Genomic DNA, 15,567 nt, shown 5'->3' with positions numbered 1-15,567 from the left:
TAATTATGTGTGAAAAGACCATTTTACCACTAATGAAATTTTAAGGCATTTTCTTCACATTTTCTGAAAATAACTTTAACAAAAAAAATCAACTAAGGGTATAAGGGCATAAGTTAAGTTACATACCTCAATGTGGGCGTTACAATACTTTACTTGTGATGTGTTTGATTTTTAGTTTCAACAGTTTATAGAGTTTTTTTTTTTTCTGATAAAGTATCTGAGTATACTAGGTTATTATGTGCTACTACTTGCTATAGTATTAACATGACAAAAAATTGAGAATTGTGTATATCTTAATCTAAAAAGAAGAACTAGAAATTCGTCTTAAACCAACCCAGATTTTGTGTGAACTTTAGGTTAGCATATTGTCATGGATCCTACATCGAAAGGGAAATGGGGGGGTCTTGGGTTTATAAGGGGGAGAGTCCCTCCACCTAATAGGTTAGCCTTTTGGGTGTGAAATTCTCAACTCATGACAAGTGGTATCAAAGCTGACCCCAATCCATTTTTCAGTGTCCCGCCAAGTGTCCACACAGAGGGGCGTCCACATGTGATTGTGGGTCCACTCAAGGATAAGGTGGACGGGTAGGCAGGGGGCCCCACTTGTGACTGGTGGGGGGGGCATCACAGATTGGGTGGGAGAGAATGTCATGGATCCACATCGGAAGGGAAATTTTTTTTTTGGGGGGGGGGGGGGGGGTGGGGGGGTGTCAGGGTGTTGGGTTATAAGGGAGAGTCCCTCCACCTAATAGGTTAGCCTTTTCGGTATGAAACTCTCAACCCATGACATGTGCAACCTTGGGGTAGGAGAGGCCAACTTAGATTAGGGTATGCAAAATGTTGGATATTTTGAAAAATAATAAAGGAGAAAACAACTGTAGAAGAGTCAAGAAGTGGTTTTTTTAACCCCTAAAAATTGGTTAATTTATAAATATCCCTTAAGTTAAACTGATTTAATTACTACCCCTTTTAAGTGAAGCACATACCAAAAGTTTGCACTGTCTCTATTTCTAATTATTATAAATTTAGTAAACGACTTTTTCCCACCCAAATAATGGTTTAATGACACTTTCTCACCCATAAACTATTAAAATACCACTGACTACCCAAATTTATATTCCAGCGGTGAACAAAAGCAAATTCGGTCCAGCCATTAGGGCTTTTAAAAGGAGAGGCCGATGAGTCTTTTAGTGGTGGAAGGTTAGATTTTGGTGGTTGGATTGATCGCAATTTGACTTGGGAAGGGCGATGCGCAAATGCTAATCGCTCGATTGCCGACAATTGTGGGGTCGATGAGAATTGATTTAAGGGATTTTGGTGAGTGATGATTGTGAAGAGAATGATGGTGTGAGTCATAACATGCCGGAGTGGGAAACATAATATAAATTTGGATAGTAAAGTAATACTTCAAAAGTACGTGTTTTTTTTTTTTTTTTTTTCGGATAAAAAGAGCCAAACCTTAAGGAAAATCAATAATATGCTGCAAAGAATTATGGATCTCTCACCATTTGACACATTTCATCATACTATTGCCACCTCTTGATGGCAAAGGGTGGTATCAATTTTGTGGCACCTAGTGGCTAAATGGCAAGATTTGATTAGTTTGGGGGTGGCAAGAATTACTATGTAAACCCTTCCTCCTCTTTGTAATTCTTGTGTACTAAAGTGAGATGATAATAAATTTCAACCCCTTTGTTGTTCTTCTATTTCATAGCCCTTATCTTTCATTAGTTATGTATTAGTCCTTATATTGTCTTATATTTCGTAATTATTACAACATAATATCATCAAAAAAAAATATCGATGTAATAATAATATATTCTTAAGTTTTGTAAGCCATTATTAGCTAACTCAATTAACAAAAAGCTGTACACCACTTTCAATCTAGATTTAAGTTGGATTAATAAAAAACTATATAATATCCAAGAAATACGGACCAATATAAAAGAGGTTGGTAGTGCTCAATTCACAAAACCTAAAAGTAGAAGCAGGGAAATAAATGCTGTTTTAACTATGGTGGGTTGCCTTTCAATCAAATTAAGGAGGTGCCCATATCATATCTCTCAACTTTAAAAGAAATTATAATTAATTATAATGAGAACAAATTAAAATTCGGATTCCAATTATGTTGAAAAACGTAAGTTAGGGATTTGAACCTTTTTATTTTATTTTAATCAAAACAAAAAAAAAAATAAAAAGGGATTATTTTAAGGCGAGTTTATTGCTTTAACAGCAAAGCACCAGTTTGACTGCATTTTAATCCAAAGTTGTTTTGTGGACTTCCAAAACCGCCTTATTATTACTCTCCTTTTTCTTTCTTTCTTTCTTTTTTTTTTTTTTTTTTTTTTCTTTTTAACCATATTCTAAACTATTGCATGAGATATTACTCTTTTGCCCTTTCATAATAATAATATTGGATACGAAATAAATGAATTTTTTTAATAGAAATTCGATTTAATAAGATTTTCAACATGATTCAATTTCTATTTGCCAAAATTTTTAATATGATTAAGATGTTTGCAACAAAATATGTATGAAAATTTGAATTCAATGTATTTAAAATAGATTAAAATCTAATTCAATTCAACTCATTAAATTAAATAAATTGAAATCCATGAATGAAATTCACCCATCCAATCAACAAAATAAATTTATAATAACTCATGCAACACGTGACATTTTGAAATAATATTAATTATACCCAATCAATTTTATTATAAAATTGAATTTATCATAATCAGAGAAATATCATGAAAATCAAATCATATTAATGGACAAATTTGATTATATTTAAAAAAAAAATCATAAAATAGTACAAAGTTGTGACTTAAAAGAATGTGAAAAGGGTAATTTGGGTAAGGAAGGGCATTATAGTAATTGTATAAACCATACCGTGGAGTCCAGTCAAGAAAAAGACCAGTTTTCTGAGTCTTTTGCTTCTCCATTAATGGAGGGAAGTTCATAAAATTTCTCCAAAGTTCAAAAAGCTACACCACCTTCTACTTCTGGCGCCATTTGCAGTTACCCTTCTCTCTTTCAAACTTCTCTTCCATTTCTAGAAATAAAAAAACTCACACTTCTCTCTGAGTTTCCCTTTCAAATTCTTTCTTCATGGAAGAAAAAGAAAGCACTATATCCGGATCAACAGGTGGTAACTCGTACACTGACTCACCTCCACCAGTGAGTAACAACGTGTTGTTGCCGCAACCGCCGCCGCCGTCGTCTCAAGTAGCGGTCAGTAATGTGGAAAGGAACATTGATCTTAGTGCAGGGGCAATTGCAGTTGCAGCAGCCCCAGAAAATAATAATAACAATAATAATAATAGTGGTGGTAGCGGGGATTTGTTTGGAAAGAAAAAAAGAGGGAGGCCGAGAAAATATGATTCTGAAGGAAACTTGAGGTTGCAACCTTCTTCTTTTCCACTTGTATCGTCACCTCCTGGTTTTACTTTGACTCCTTCTCCGGATTATTCTTCTTCAAAAAGGGGTCGAGGTAGGCCTCCGGGTTCTGGTAACTGGCAGCTTCTTGCTTCTTTAGGTAAGTTCCGGGAAAAGTTTTCATGTTTGCGTTTGGTTGCTGAGAAAATGCTGGAAAGTGAAGGGAAGATGTTAGAATTTTTTGGTTTATTTTAATGTTTGCTAACCTTTTTTTAAAAAAAAAAAGTAAATATTACTCAAGTTACATCACAGAAGGAAAAAGAAAATTCTCGATATTTGTTTTGTTTTGTTTTCTAATAAAAAGCATTCCTAAAAATTAAAAAAAAAAAAAAAAAAAAAACTTTGTTATTTTATTTATTTTGTCTTTCATTGTCTCACCAACCCCATATGTGGTTGGTTGATAAAAACTCATTGTGAGAATTGAAAGAGTAGGTTGATCTATGGTGGGATTGAGATCTTAATTTCAACTCAGCAGATAATTGTAATTTTTTTAATGGATTTCTGACCAGGCTGGCTTCAACGAAATTGAACTTTTTTCTTCTTCTTAATTTTAATTAAAATTGCTGGTAATTCTCGCATAATAACACTTTAAAGTTGAATGTGTACTTGAAAAGGTCAGTCTTTCAGTATCATCATTGAACATTAATAATTAAGATTTTCCTGTGATCATAGAAATGAGTCAAGTTAAAGATTGTGTAGTACTTGTCATTATGCTCACTTTTTTAATGGGAAGAATTTGCTTTAGATTGTTATAATTTGATAAATATTACATCTGGAATTTGATCTGTGAAGGTGAATTGTTCGCGAACACAGCGGGAGGGGACTTCACACCTCATGTTGTAACCGTTAATACTGGGGAGGTAATGGACGTGTTTATGAATGCTTCGGTGAATTAGTTAAGAATATCTAAGACGAATCTTCCTCAAAATCTTGGCAGGATGTTGCTGGAAAGATTCTTTCGTTTTCGCAGAAGGGTCCTCGAGGAATTTGCATTCTCTCGGCTAATGGAGCTGTTTCTAATGTTACCATTCGCCAACCAGGGTCCTCTGGTGGTATCTTGACATATGAGGTATCAACTCCGAACTGAAAATTTTGTTTTTATGGCTTTTATTTCTTTCTTGGAATTTCTCCCTTCCTCTGCTTCCACAATAATTAATTGGGTTGGTGAGGTTTCCTTTCTCGTTCTATCATTCAATTATTAAATAATAATATAATACTCAAGTTACCTGTACAAATAGATATATACATAATACATGGGCAGTAGTTAACATGACAATCCATAACATTTCCACATCAGTTTGCATGTATAAATGTATGAATATTTTGTAAGTGTGGCATTCATTACTAAATCATCAACACTATGTTTAATAAATGTGATTTCTGAGGGCACATGCTGATATGTTTTAAGTACTAAAAGAACACAAATTTCCCCAAAGATACAACGACATATGCTCAGAAAATATGTTCTTTTAGTATTTCAGAAATTCAGTTCAGTTACTGGAGCAATATCAATGATAAGCTCTTAACTAGAACACCCCAAATAATTCATTACTAACATTCAAACCCTTCATTAACATACTCTCAGAGAATATGCTCTGTTTATATTTATAAAATCTGGAAAGCCCGATTGGAAGAATTAATGGTAAAATTGAGCCGAAAATAGCCCCGAGAGTCCTTACTATCAGACAAGCTAACTTGAGCCTCACAGATGATCTTTGAGCTCAAAACAGCAGTCTTACGCCCCAAATTCCAAGTCTAATTCTTTTTCACATACACGCTTGACCAAATTTTTTGTTCAACATATATTACGTTGCACAAACTTTATTTCTTTGGAAAACTTTGAAACTTGAGGCCGTGTTCTTGCTATATATCCTGGACACTTCATATATGCAGGCGGGAGGTTTTTCTCATCCAGTTTTGTCGTGTTTATAGAGAAGTAGGACTGTTACAGAATTTGTACCATGTGATAAATGTCCAACTGCCAGTAACTCAGTTAACTTCAATATCATCTTTCGTATCACCCGCTATGATTGTTTCATCTAAACATATTCTCCGATGCAGCACAGAGTAATTTATGTTTGTGCTCCTTGGCTTTGTTTGTTTTCATGATGATTTTACCACTTACTGATAAGACCTTCATTGAGATTTATATCTTTGTTCCTTCTAAATTTTTAGTAAAATATTCTTTGCAGGGTCGCTTCGAGATACTGTCATTATCTGGTTCATTCACAGTCAGTGATACAGGTGGCGTAAGAAGTAGGACCGGTGGATTGAGCGTTTCGTTGGCTGGACCTGATGGGCGTGTTATAGGTGGTGGTCTTGCTGGTTTATTACTGGCTGCTAGCCCTATCCAGGTAAGGCCTTTTTCTGCCTTTTGTCTATCTGAATTATTTTAATCAAACTCTCAGTTTTGAGCAAGAGAACAGAGCACTTTTCTCCTAATTTCTGGTATTAACCTGTTTCTTAAATAATTATTCTCTGTACCAATCTTATAGCTCCTGAAGTACTTCTTTAATAATATATAGCTTTCTCTCCCAATATGATTGTAATTAGAGAGAACATTAGTGAACTTGCATGTGAATTTGATAAACGCTGACCTGTGAATCACCAAGAAACACATGACAAATCTATCCAATACAAATTCACAATCAATAAGCACAGTACAGAAAAGGAAATAAACTTTCTATATTGATGTTAAAATAGAACAGTACATCCAAAGATCATGTTATATCATCTACCCAATGAACAAGCAACAAATTGGAACAATTCTAAGTATAGCACCCAATGAACAAGCAACAAATTGGAACAATTCTAAGTATAGCAAAGAAAATAAAGATAAGACTGAACTTCGAGGGTCAGTCACCTCCCCTTCTAAACCTTAACCCTCTTTTCTGAATATCCTCCAATTCCTTCTCTCCCTCACTTTTATTCCCTGACACCTTTTGCTCATAACCGAACTCTTCTTCCTTCCAATCTGATTAGGCCACATGTCCTCCCAAAAACAACTCCTAACCTCATGCATAACAAATATTCCTCTACTTCTCACCTCTACCCTTCCTACTGTAGACTAGCCTCCCAAGTGGCTTATCATTACCCTCCCCAAGGAGAACCACCTTATCCTCAAGGTGGAAAGAAAGAAATTGAGAGTGGATTGTGTTAAAATCCTCTCAAGTGTTTTCATAAGGAGCTAAGCCTTTCCATTGAATTAGTACCTCCCATTGTCCATTCAAGAGCTTTCTTTTCTTGAGTACAGCTTCAGGTTCAACCTGCAAAATAAAATCTTCATTGAGGGCTTCTGGTAGAGGTTGACTATTGGGGAGTGAGGAAATTGGCTTCTTCAATTGCGAGACATGGAAAATGTCATGAATACGAGCTAAGGGAGGTAATGCTAGCCTGTAAGGTACGACCCCAATTCTATTCGTGATCACAAATGGACCGTAAAACCTCGGACTAGGTTTCTTATTATATCGACGAGCTAGAGATCTTAATCTGTAGGACTATAACTTCAAATACATGGATTCCCCAATCTCAAACGTAACTTCTCGCCGTTGGTTATTAGTATAAGTCTTCATTCGGTTTTGAGCCTTGAGGAGATTCTTCTTTAACTCCTCTATGATATTGTTGCGATTTCGAAGTTGTTGGTCGACTTCTTCGACTGAGGAAGTGCGGTCAGCATACCTCAACACTGTTGGAGGGTCGCGTCCATAGAGAGCCTTAAATGGACACATACCTGTGGAGCTACTATAAGTTGTGTTAAACCAAAACTCTGCCCACGGAGCCCATCTCAGCCACTATTGGGGTTGGCTATTGTAAAAGCACCTGAGGTACATCTCCAAACATTGGTTACCACTTCGGTTTGACCATCTGTTTGTGAGTGGTAAGCTGAATTCATGTGCAGTTGGGTTCCTGACTGTTTAACTAATTCTCCCCAAAAGTGGCTCATGAAAACTCTATCCCGATCTGAAACAATGGTGCGAGGAAACCCATGCAACCGTACCACCTCTTTGATAAATAGATCAACGACCACTTTAGCTGTGTAAGGATGCTTGAGAGTTATAAAATGGCTATATTTTGTAAGATGATCAACAACTACCAGAATTGTATCTACCCCATGAACCTTTAGAGGCCCCATAACAAAGTCCATAGAGACATTTTCCCACGCTTGGTTAGGAATAGGCAATGGCTGTAGCAGACCCGCTGGGCTCAAGGCATCGTATTTGTTCCGTTGGCAAATAATGCAAGCTTCCACAAACTCCTTAATATCTTTCTTCATCCCCTCCCAAAACACTATATTTGTGATGCGTTTATATGTTCGAAAGAAACCCGAATGGCCCCAATGGGTGAGGAATGAAACTCATGTAATATTTTCTAGATATGAGGTCCAGATTTAGGCACCACCAGCCTGTCATGGTACAACAGGTGTCGGCCCACCAATTTGAAATAAGGATGGCTATTTGGTCAATCAAAAGTTGTTGCATGATCCCGTGTAACTTGTCATCCTGATTAATGGCATCTTCTAAATTTGTTATACCTGAGCAGCAACTCATAGAAAGAGCGTGATGCTCGACAACTTCCGGCATTCTAGAGAGAGCATTTGTTGCCTTGTTCTGTGGCCCAGGTTTGTACTGAATTATAAAATCTAACCCCAATAACTTGATAATCTATTTTTGGTGATTCTCACTCAACAATTTCTGGTCAGTTAAGAAATGAAGACTTCGCTAATCTGTCCGCATAACAAAACGTCTTCCAAAAGATAATGACGCCATTTTGCACAGTCATAACTATAGCCATTAATTCTCGTTCATAAACTAATTTAAGTTTGGAATTTAGAGACAAACCTTTGTTGAGAAAGGCAATAGGTCACCCCTCATGCATCAACACGGCCCCTAAACCATTCCCGGAAGCATCAGTCTCTATGATAAATTCTTGTGTGAAATTAGGCATTTAGAGGACTGGAACACTCGTCATGAGTTTTTTTAATTCTTCAAAAACACCTTGAGCTGTTGTACTCCACACAAACGAATCTTTCTTTAATAGAGCAGTGAGTGGGAGGGCTATCTTTCCATAATCCCGAACAAATTGTCGATAATATCCTGTCAAACCAAGAAAGCCTCTGAGTGTCTTGATGTCCCTTGGCGTTGGCCATTTAGTAATGCTCTATATCTTTGAGGGGTCAACCGCCACTCCTTTTGCTGAGATCACATGCCCCAAATACCCTAATTGTTGCTGCTTGAAATGACATTTTTTCTTATTGACCGCCAACTAATTATCTAATAGTGTCTTTAAGATAATGCTTAGATGCCTTGCATGCTCACCCATCTCCTTACTATAAATTAGTATGTCGTCAAAGAAAACTAACAAAAACTTCCTCAAATACGGCTTGAAGACATCATTCATTACTACTTGAAAGGTGGTTGGTGCATTGGTTAGGCCGAGGGGCATAATCAGAAATTCATAGTGCCCTTCGTGTGTTCGGAAAGCTGTTTGTGTGTGTCCTCTGGTTTAACTCTGATTTGATGATAGCCTGACTTCAAATCAAGCTTGGAAAACACTGTTGCCCATTCTAACTCATCAAATAACTCGTCGACAGCTGGAATCGGGAATTGGTCTGGAACTGTCACCTTGTTAATTGCCCTATAATCCACACAAAATCTCCACCCACCATCCTTCTTCTTTACCAATAAAATAGGACTTGAGAATGGACTTATGCTCGGCTTTATAATCCTAGAGGCCAGTATTTCCTTGACAATGCGCTTTATCTGATAGTAAGGGTACCTATACAGTCTAAGGTTTGGTGGTTGAGTTCTTGGAACTACTTGAATGGTGTGGTCTCTCGATCTGGCAGGTGGTAATCCTGGAAGTGGATTAAAAACTTGACTAGATTTCTCCAACACATCCAGCAATTGATCATCAATATCCCCATTTTCATCACACTGTGTCTGAATCTGTCTAAACTCTATCAAACAACCCTGCCCTTCACGTTACAAGGCCTTAATCATAGCTTTGAGAGACACCATGGTTTTGTTAAGTGATGGATCCCCACACAAACTAACTGTCTGATATCCCAATTTAAACCTCATTGTTTGCTTTCTCCAATTAGTGACTTTCTCACCTAGAGTCTTCAGCCATGCAATTCCCAGAACAGCATCAACACTACTCATGTCAAATGGAAAGAAGTTTTGAACGATGGTAACACCTTGTAACTCCATACAAACATCTCTACACTCTCTTTCACACCTCACGTTATACCCATCACCCACTCTAACCCCAAAAGACTGAGTTCCTACTATCGATATCCCCAACCTTTTAACCACCTCAGAACTGATAAAATTGTGGGAAGCCCCACTATCAATCAATACAATCAACTTCTTATCTTTGATTCTTCCTTTAAGCTTCATTGTCTTTGGACTATTGATCCCCACCATCAAGCTGAGAGAAAGTTCGACATTTTCTTGTTGTCGCTCAATTTCAGGTTCAACTGTTTCTCCATCACCAATCGATTTTGGTTCATCTTCTTCTTCATCAATTAAGATGATTTGGAATTGTTTTTCACCACATTTGTGTCCAGGAAAGAACTTACCGTCGCATCTAAAGCAAAGGCCTTTCTCCTTTTTTTTTTTTTTTTTTTTTTTGGATTTCTGCGTCTGTCATCTTTCTAAATGGAACTCTTTTCGTTGAAAGTTGGTCGCTCAAAGGTTCGAAAAGAAGATGGTGGTTGGTCGCGAGGGGAGTAATTGGGTGACGAACTCTGTATTGAGGATTCAGGTGTTCGTTGATTGTAATTGGAAACAGGGGTTGATTTTAGGGATTCTGGCAAATTTGGGAATTTTGGGTTGTCATTGGGTCAGGTCAGATTTCTGGATCCATGGTTGTTGAACCTATATGAAAGCCCAGCTCCACTCATGCGGGTAAACTTAGTTGCTCCTAATTGGGCTTCCTCTAAGGCTTGATTTCTCTCCTCTATTCTTTGGGCCAATTCAATTATTTGAATTAAAGAGCTAGGTTGGGCTAAACGAACTTCAACTCTGATCTCAACTTTAAGCCCATTTACAAAAGCAGCCTGTAATATCTCTTCCTTCTCCTCTACCAAAAGTGCAGCCACCACTTCAGATTGTCGACGAAATTCAGCCATTGAACCAATCTGTCTCATCGCCATTAAGGACTCATGAGGATTATGCTGTTGTGATCTACTAAACCTCTAGAGGAGTGCAAGTTTAAACATGGCCCACGAACTTATCGGAGTTCTGGATTCAGTCCACTGGAACCAATTGATGGTCTCACCTTCCATAAAAATGGCCGCCGTTGTCAGTTTCCCTTTCTCAGATATTCCGTTAAGGTTGTAGTAATGCTCCACTCTAAAAATCCATTCGTAAGGGTCCTCGCCAGAGAATATTGGCATTTCCAATTTTTGTCCTCCTATTTCACTGCGATTCTGGCTACTGTCACCAGACCCACTAGCTCCATTAGGATTTTTTACTTGGTGAGAGCGAACATTTCCCAATGAGTGCATCTCTGTTCTGCCAACTTCTTCTTCGTCCTTTCTTCACACCCAGGATTGTATCTCTACCAAACATTCTCGAATAGTACCCATTTCAACCCCTAACTTTGTAACTTCTTTCTCAACATTATCCATTCTAGAATCCATTCTCGTCACAACCATTACCTGGACACTAGTGCTCTGATATCACTTGATAGAACACTGAACTGTGAATCACCAAGAAACACACAATAAATCTATCCAATACGAATTCACAATCAATAAGCACAGTAAAGAAAAGGAAATAAACTCTATATTGACGTTAAAATAGAGCAGTACATCCAGAGATCATGTTCTATCATCTACCAAGTGAACAAGCAACAAATTGGAACAATTCTAAGTACAACAAAGAAAATAAAGATAAGACTGAACTTCGAGGGTCAGTCACCTCCCCTTCTAAACCTTAACCTTCTTTTCTGAATATCCTCCAATTCCTTCTCTCTCTCACTTTTATTCTCTGACACCTTTTGCTCCTAACCGAATTCTTCTTCCTTCCAATCTCATAGGCCACCTATCCTCCCAAAAACAACTCCTAACCTCATGCATAACAAATATTCCTCTACTTCTCACCTCTACCCTTCCTACTGTAGACCAGCCTCCCAAGTGGCTCATCAGAATCAAACACAACTACACTTATAAATACAACCATGACCTTGATCACAAATTTTTATAATTTAATTAATAATAAGCACAATTTGAACGTAAGACCACTAAATAACTTGACTTTTATATCATTTTAAGTAACCACTTAACCTCAAAACTTAAGTTTATAGTTATAGATGAGGATCCAACAAAAATATTTATGCACTTCCTGGTTGTATTCACCAGGTCATGGTTTATATGTCTATGTATTACAAAAATATCCTATATTAAAACCCAGCAATCAAATATGCTATTTTATGCCGCTTGCTATAAACTTGATGAAAATGCTGAAAAATTTAATACATTCTACACGTAGTCTGAATTTACCTCAATGGATACACACTCTTTGAGTGATGTTTTATGCAAACTTCATGTTAAATTAGTGTGCTAAATGGAACTGAAATGTGCTTTATTCAAATACATTAGTTAAGGACATACATGATGAACTGGTTTTATACAATGAAACATGTAGCTATATTTTGTTATTGCTCGTTGATTAAGAAATGGGAAAAAGAAAAAGAAGAAATACTTTCAACTATTTTTTACCATTTATGCTACTGTATTTGATGGATGACTTACATTGGTTCTGCTTCGTTCATTAGATTGTGGTAGGAAGTTTCATGCCAAATGGTTACAAGGTACATAAAAGGAAGCACCATCGAGAACATGCGATTCCTTCTATGTCTCCGGGTGCTCCTGATACAGTGACAGCAGCAAGACCAATTTCACAGGCAAAACCTTATGGGGAGACCTGTTTGACCCCTGTAACTCCAATACTGGTACAAAACCACGCAGAAGTGAATAACACCAAAAACAACGAACAATTGCCAAATGTCACATCATCCCCTAGTCCGGGTTGGAATGGCTCAGAGACCACATCTAACCAGGGGCCATCTCCTGATATCAATGTGTCTTTGCTCAGTGAATAGGCTGTACAAGGTATGTTTATATTTACTGCTCAGAAAAATTAAAAAACAAAGAACTAGTGGAGAAACATAAATAATTCTTATTCCCGTTCATTTTCAGGTGTATTTCGAGACTTGGAGGCTGATGTGATAACTGGATGAACTAATCTTATTTCATTTTTATTGTAACAATTAGATTAATTAACATGAAGTTCCCAAATTGCTGCCTGAAATTTAGAAATTAGAAACAAATGCAGCATTCATTTTTTAGCAATGTTGTAGAAGTATTTTTATTTTACAAAAATACTGATCGTCAACTGAACTAAATTAAGACAATTCTATTCATTCACTTGATATTATGTTTAGTTCTCCTTTCTCTTGTAATCTTGTTTGCCATTCTTGTGAATGATCGTTTCTTGATATGCATTTCAGCGTTTAGTTTTTGCTGTTCCAGAGCTGGTATTCTGCCTCATTGCAGCTTTTAATTATTAGATTTATTCATTGCTTAGTGAGGGAGAAAAACAGAATAAAGATATGCAAAGTCAAGCCACAAATTATTATATTAGATGAACAGCCACTTCACACACCCTTGCAAATGTATCATTTTCTTATCACCATTCATCACTTAAAAGAGTAGCTTTTTTGATGTGGGTGACAACCTTGGAATAATAATCCCAATGAGGATGCAAGGCTGTTATTGCAGGCTGTCCAAATGGGTGCTCTTTGATATATGAAGGAACATCATCTGCATCTACCAGGCCATCCAAGTACAGCCTCAGCTCGCCCTTAGGACCTAAGGCATCATCATCAACATCGCTTGCTTTGTATTCAGTTGGAAACACTGATGTGTGGGGCTGCAAGACAAAAGACATAAGATTAGGAAATCCCGAAGAAAATTTTCAGTTGTTCAAGTAAGAATATAATTGATGTTGGTTGACATATTACAGGATTTAGCAAAGCCTTGTAAGCGTCAGTATCAATCAACAATGTGTTGGACGATAAATATTGCCCCACACGCGAAGGTAGATTAGAGTATTTGTTTTCCCATATTTTGTCCAACTCCTTGAGAAAAATGGGCTTGTCTTTCTTCTCCAGGGTGCTGAACCCAGAATTCGTACATTCATTTTGCTCCTATAAGAAACCATCAGACATTTTAGAAATTCTTCAGCAGTACTTATCAATCTTAAAATTGGAGATAAATACTAAACAGTGTATAGTTTATGCTTACCCAAGCAAACAACAGTTTGCTTCTCAAACCAGCCATTATACAATCAAGGGCATTACTCATGTACCACCTGTTTTGGTATAAGTCTTGTGGAGTTAGGAAAACAGCATTAAATTTCAAAAGAAATAGAAATTAATAAATTATTATTTTAATAATACTAACTCCCTTGCAGATGACCATATTCCTACTTCAAATCTTTCCAGGCAAAACTTCATAAAGTCAGTACAGTAAGGTCTCTTGTAAACTGCAAGAAAGAATGAATTTCTTAAAAGATTAGTTTCATTAATTAATTATGATCAGTAGGCCAACAAAAATATGAAAACTTTCACCTATATAACTTCCATGGGCAGCGTCAGGACTGCGATAGATTGGAACGCTTGACCTCTGCTTATGACAGACCCTATGGCAAAGCAACCCTCCTAGCCCAAAAATAACAAGTTTCTTTCTTGGACCCAGATTCAGTTTCATCAATGAGAGACCACCATAATCTTCTGCATCTTCTTCCAAACCGCCGTGATCATAGCATACAATTTTCTTGTTCTTGTCGTAAATGTTTCCTGCCATTTTTGGAATTATATGTAGAAACACAGATTATTTTTGCGCAAAGGAGAGTGTTGAAGATGAATTATACAACTAAAAAGTTACCCGCCTTCTCTTGGAAGGTTCATCATTAGAAGAGAAATTTTCTTTTGGCTTTATCACCTGATTGGCTGTTTGTTACTTTCTTCGGAGAAAGTATAACTAAAATCTTTTAATAATTTACAGGCAGTAATAATTTAAGTATAACTAAAATCTTTTAATAATTTACAGGCAGTAATAATTTAAGTATAACTAAAATCTTTTAATAATTTACAGGCAGTAATAATTTAACGAAGTCAAGAAGATTGAAGTCGTCGGAATTTGATAGTGGAAGACCAAGACTTTTCAACTTTTTTCTTTTATGTAGGAAGTCTGAATAATAAGTAGAAATTATATATATATATACTGACTCTTTTGCAGATGACCAAATTCCCACTTCAAATCTTCGGAAGCAAAACCTCATAGACTCTTATGAGAAAGGTCTCTTAAAAGAATATATATGATTTATAAAAGTTAAAAAACATTAGACAGCTATTGAGTTTACCTAAATGGCTTCCATAATGAGCATCAGGTGTGTGCGCATTGGGAATGCTGGACTTGTTAGCCAAATTAGCCCTGTGTATTAGTAAACCATTGGGACTTCTGACAAGAGGTTTCTTTCTGGGTCCAAGGTTCACCTTCTCCTGTCAAAGGCCAACATCATCTTCCGCGTCTTCAAAAATCATCTCTGTTGCTGATAAGAGCTTGAATGTTGATATTTTGTTAGTGATTTAATTGGTTTATTTATGGAAAAATGTGTTTAAAGTATGGAATTTGGATTAATTTTTTCATAAATACCATTTATGGGATCACAAGTACATTTTAAGTGTTTTCAGGCTCAAACAGATTTTTGAAGGGAAAAGAATGATGTCGATGGGACTCACAACGTGTAGGAACAAACGGCACAGGAATCAGAGTCGAAACGAGAAAGTTGTGGCGCGTCAAAGACGTTACGTAAAATCTGGAAATCCTTTATCATGAGCATGTTTCGATATTTCTGTCATAACTTGAGCTGTAGAAGTCGGAATTCGACGATTCTGGTGGCGTTGGAAAGCTTATTCAGAGAGCTACAATGTTTTTGTTGGTGACTTTATCAAATTCTGAAGATTACGGATGCCTTGGACAGAAAGAACGATCACCGCAGTGACCATTCTTACCGCCGCGGCGATGGGTCACGGGTGTGTGTTAATTCATTATCCTAA

General features: G+C 36.8%; 2 protein-coding genes across 2 annotated transcripts; one reads left to right on the top strand and one right to left on the bottom strand.

Moving 5' to 3' along the window:
• The first annotated feature begins 2,925 nt into the window (after positions 1-2,925).
• Positions 2,926-12,860, top strand: LOC116109246 (AT-hook motif nuclear-localized protein 7-like). Its single transcript, XM_031395484.1, has 6 exons — positions 2,926-3,538; positions 4,231-4,298; positions 4,376-4,507; positions 5,631-5,792; positions 12,220-12,556; positions 12,644-12,860. The coding sequence occupies exons 1-5, from the start codon at positions 3,112-3,114 to the stop codon at positions 12,544-12,546; spliced, it is 1,116 nt and encodes a 371-aa protein (XP_031251344.1). The 5' UTR covers positions 2,926-3,111; the 3' UTR covers positions 12,547-12,556; positions 12,644-12,860.
• Positions 12,861-13,064: 204 nt separating this feature from the next.
• On the bottom strand, positions 13,065-15,350 carry LOC116109235 (uncharacterized FCP1 homology domain-containing protein C1271.03c-like). The gene is made up of 8 exons (XM_031395467.1): positions 15,267-15,350; positions 14,871-15,009; positions 14,737-14,784; positions 14,077-14,304; positions 13,910-13,991; positions 13,751-13,817; positions 13,468-13,653; positions 13,065-13,376 (listed from the first exon to the last, which is right to left on the bottom strand). Exons 1-8 carry the CDS (start codon positions 15,348-15,350, stop codon positions 13,134-13,136), a joined length of 1,077 nt encoding a protein of 358 aa, XP_031251327.1. The 3' UTR covers positions 13,065-13,133.
• Positions 15,351-15,567: the final 217 nt, after the last annotated feature.

The sequence above is a fragment of the Pistacia vera genome, unplaced genomic scaffold, assembly GCF_008641045.1.
Source record: "Pistacia vera cultivar Batoury unplaced genomic scaffold, PisVer_v2 Contig576, whole genome shotgun sequence".
NCBI classification, from domain to species: Eukaryota; Viridiplantae; Streptophyta; class Magnoliopsida; order Sapindales; family Anacardiaceae; genus Pistacia; species Pistacia vera.
Note: the sequence above shows the minus strand (reverse complement) of the source record. Positions and strands in the feature narration are given on the sequence as shown.

Excerpts from the sequence above, each read along its gene's own strand:
- LOC116109246 (XM_031395484.1), top strand. The coding sequence starts at position 3,112 with ATGGAAGAAAAAGAAAGCACTATATCCGGATCAACAGGTGGTAACTCG. Across the intron at positions 3,539-4,230 it reads GCAGCTTCTTGCTTCTTTAG|GTGAATTGTTCGCGAACACA; the intron begins GTAAGTTCCGGG and ends TGATCTGTGAAG. Across the intron at positions 4,299-4,375 it reads TAACCGTTAATACTGGGGAG|GATGTTGCTGGAAAGATTCT; the intron begins GTAATGGACGTG and ends AAATCTTGGCAG.
- LOC116109235 (XM_031395467.1), bottom strand. The coding sequence starts at position 15,350 with ATGCTCATGATAAAGGATTTCCAGATTTTACGTAACGTCTTTGACGCG. Across the intron at positions 15,010-15,266 it reads TCGACTCTGATTCCTGTGCC|GAGAAGGTGAACCTTGGACC; the intron begins GTTTGTTCCTAC and ends GGCCTTTGACAG. Across the intron at positions 14,785-14,870 it reads TCATTATGGAAGCCATTTAG|GTTTTGCTTCCGAAGATTTG; the intron begins GTAAACTCAATA and ends AGAGTCTATGAG.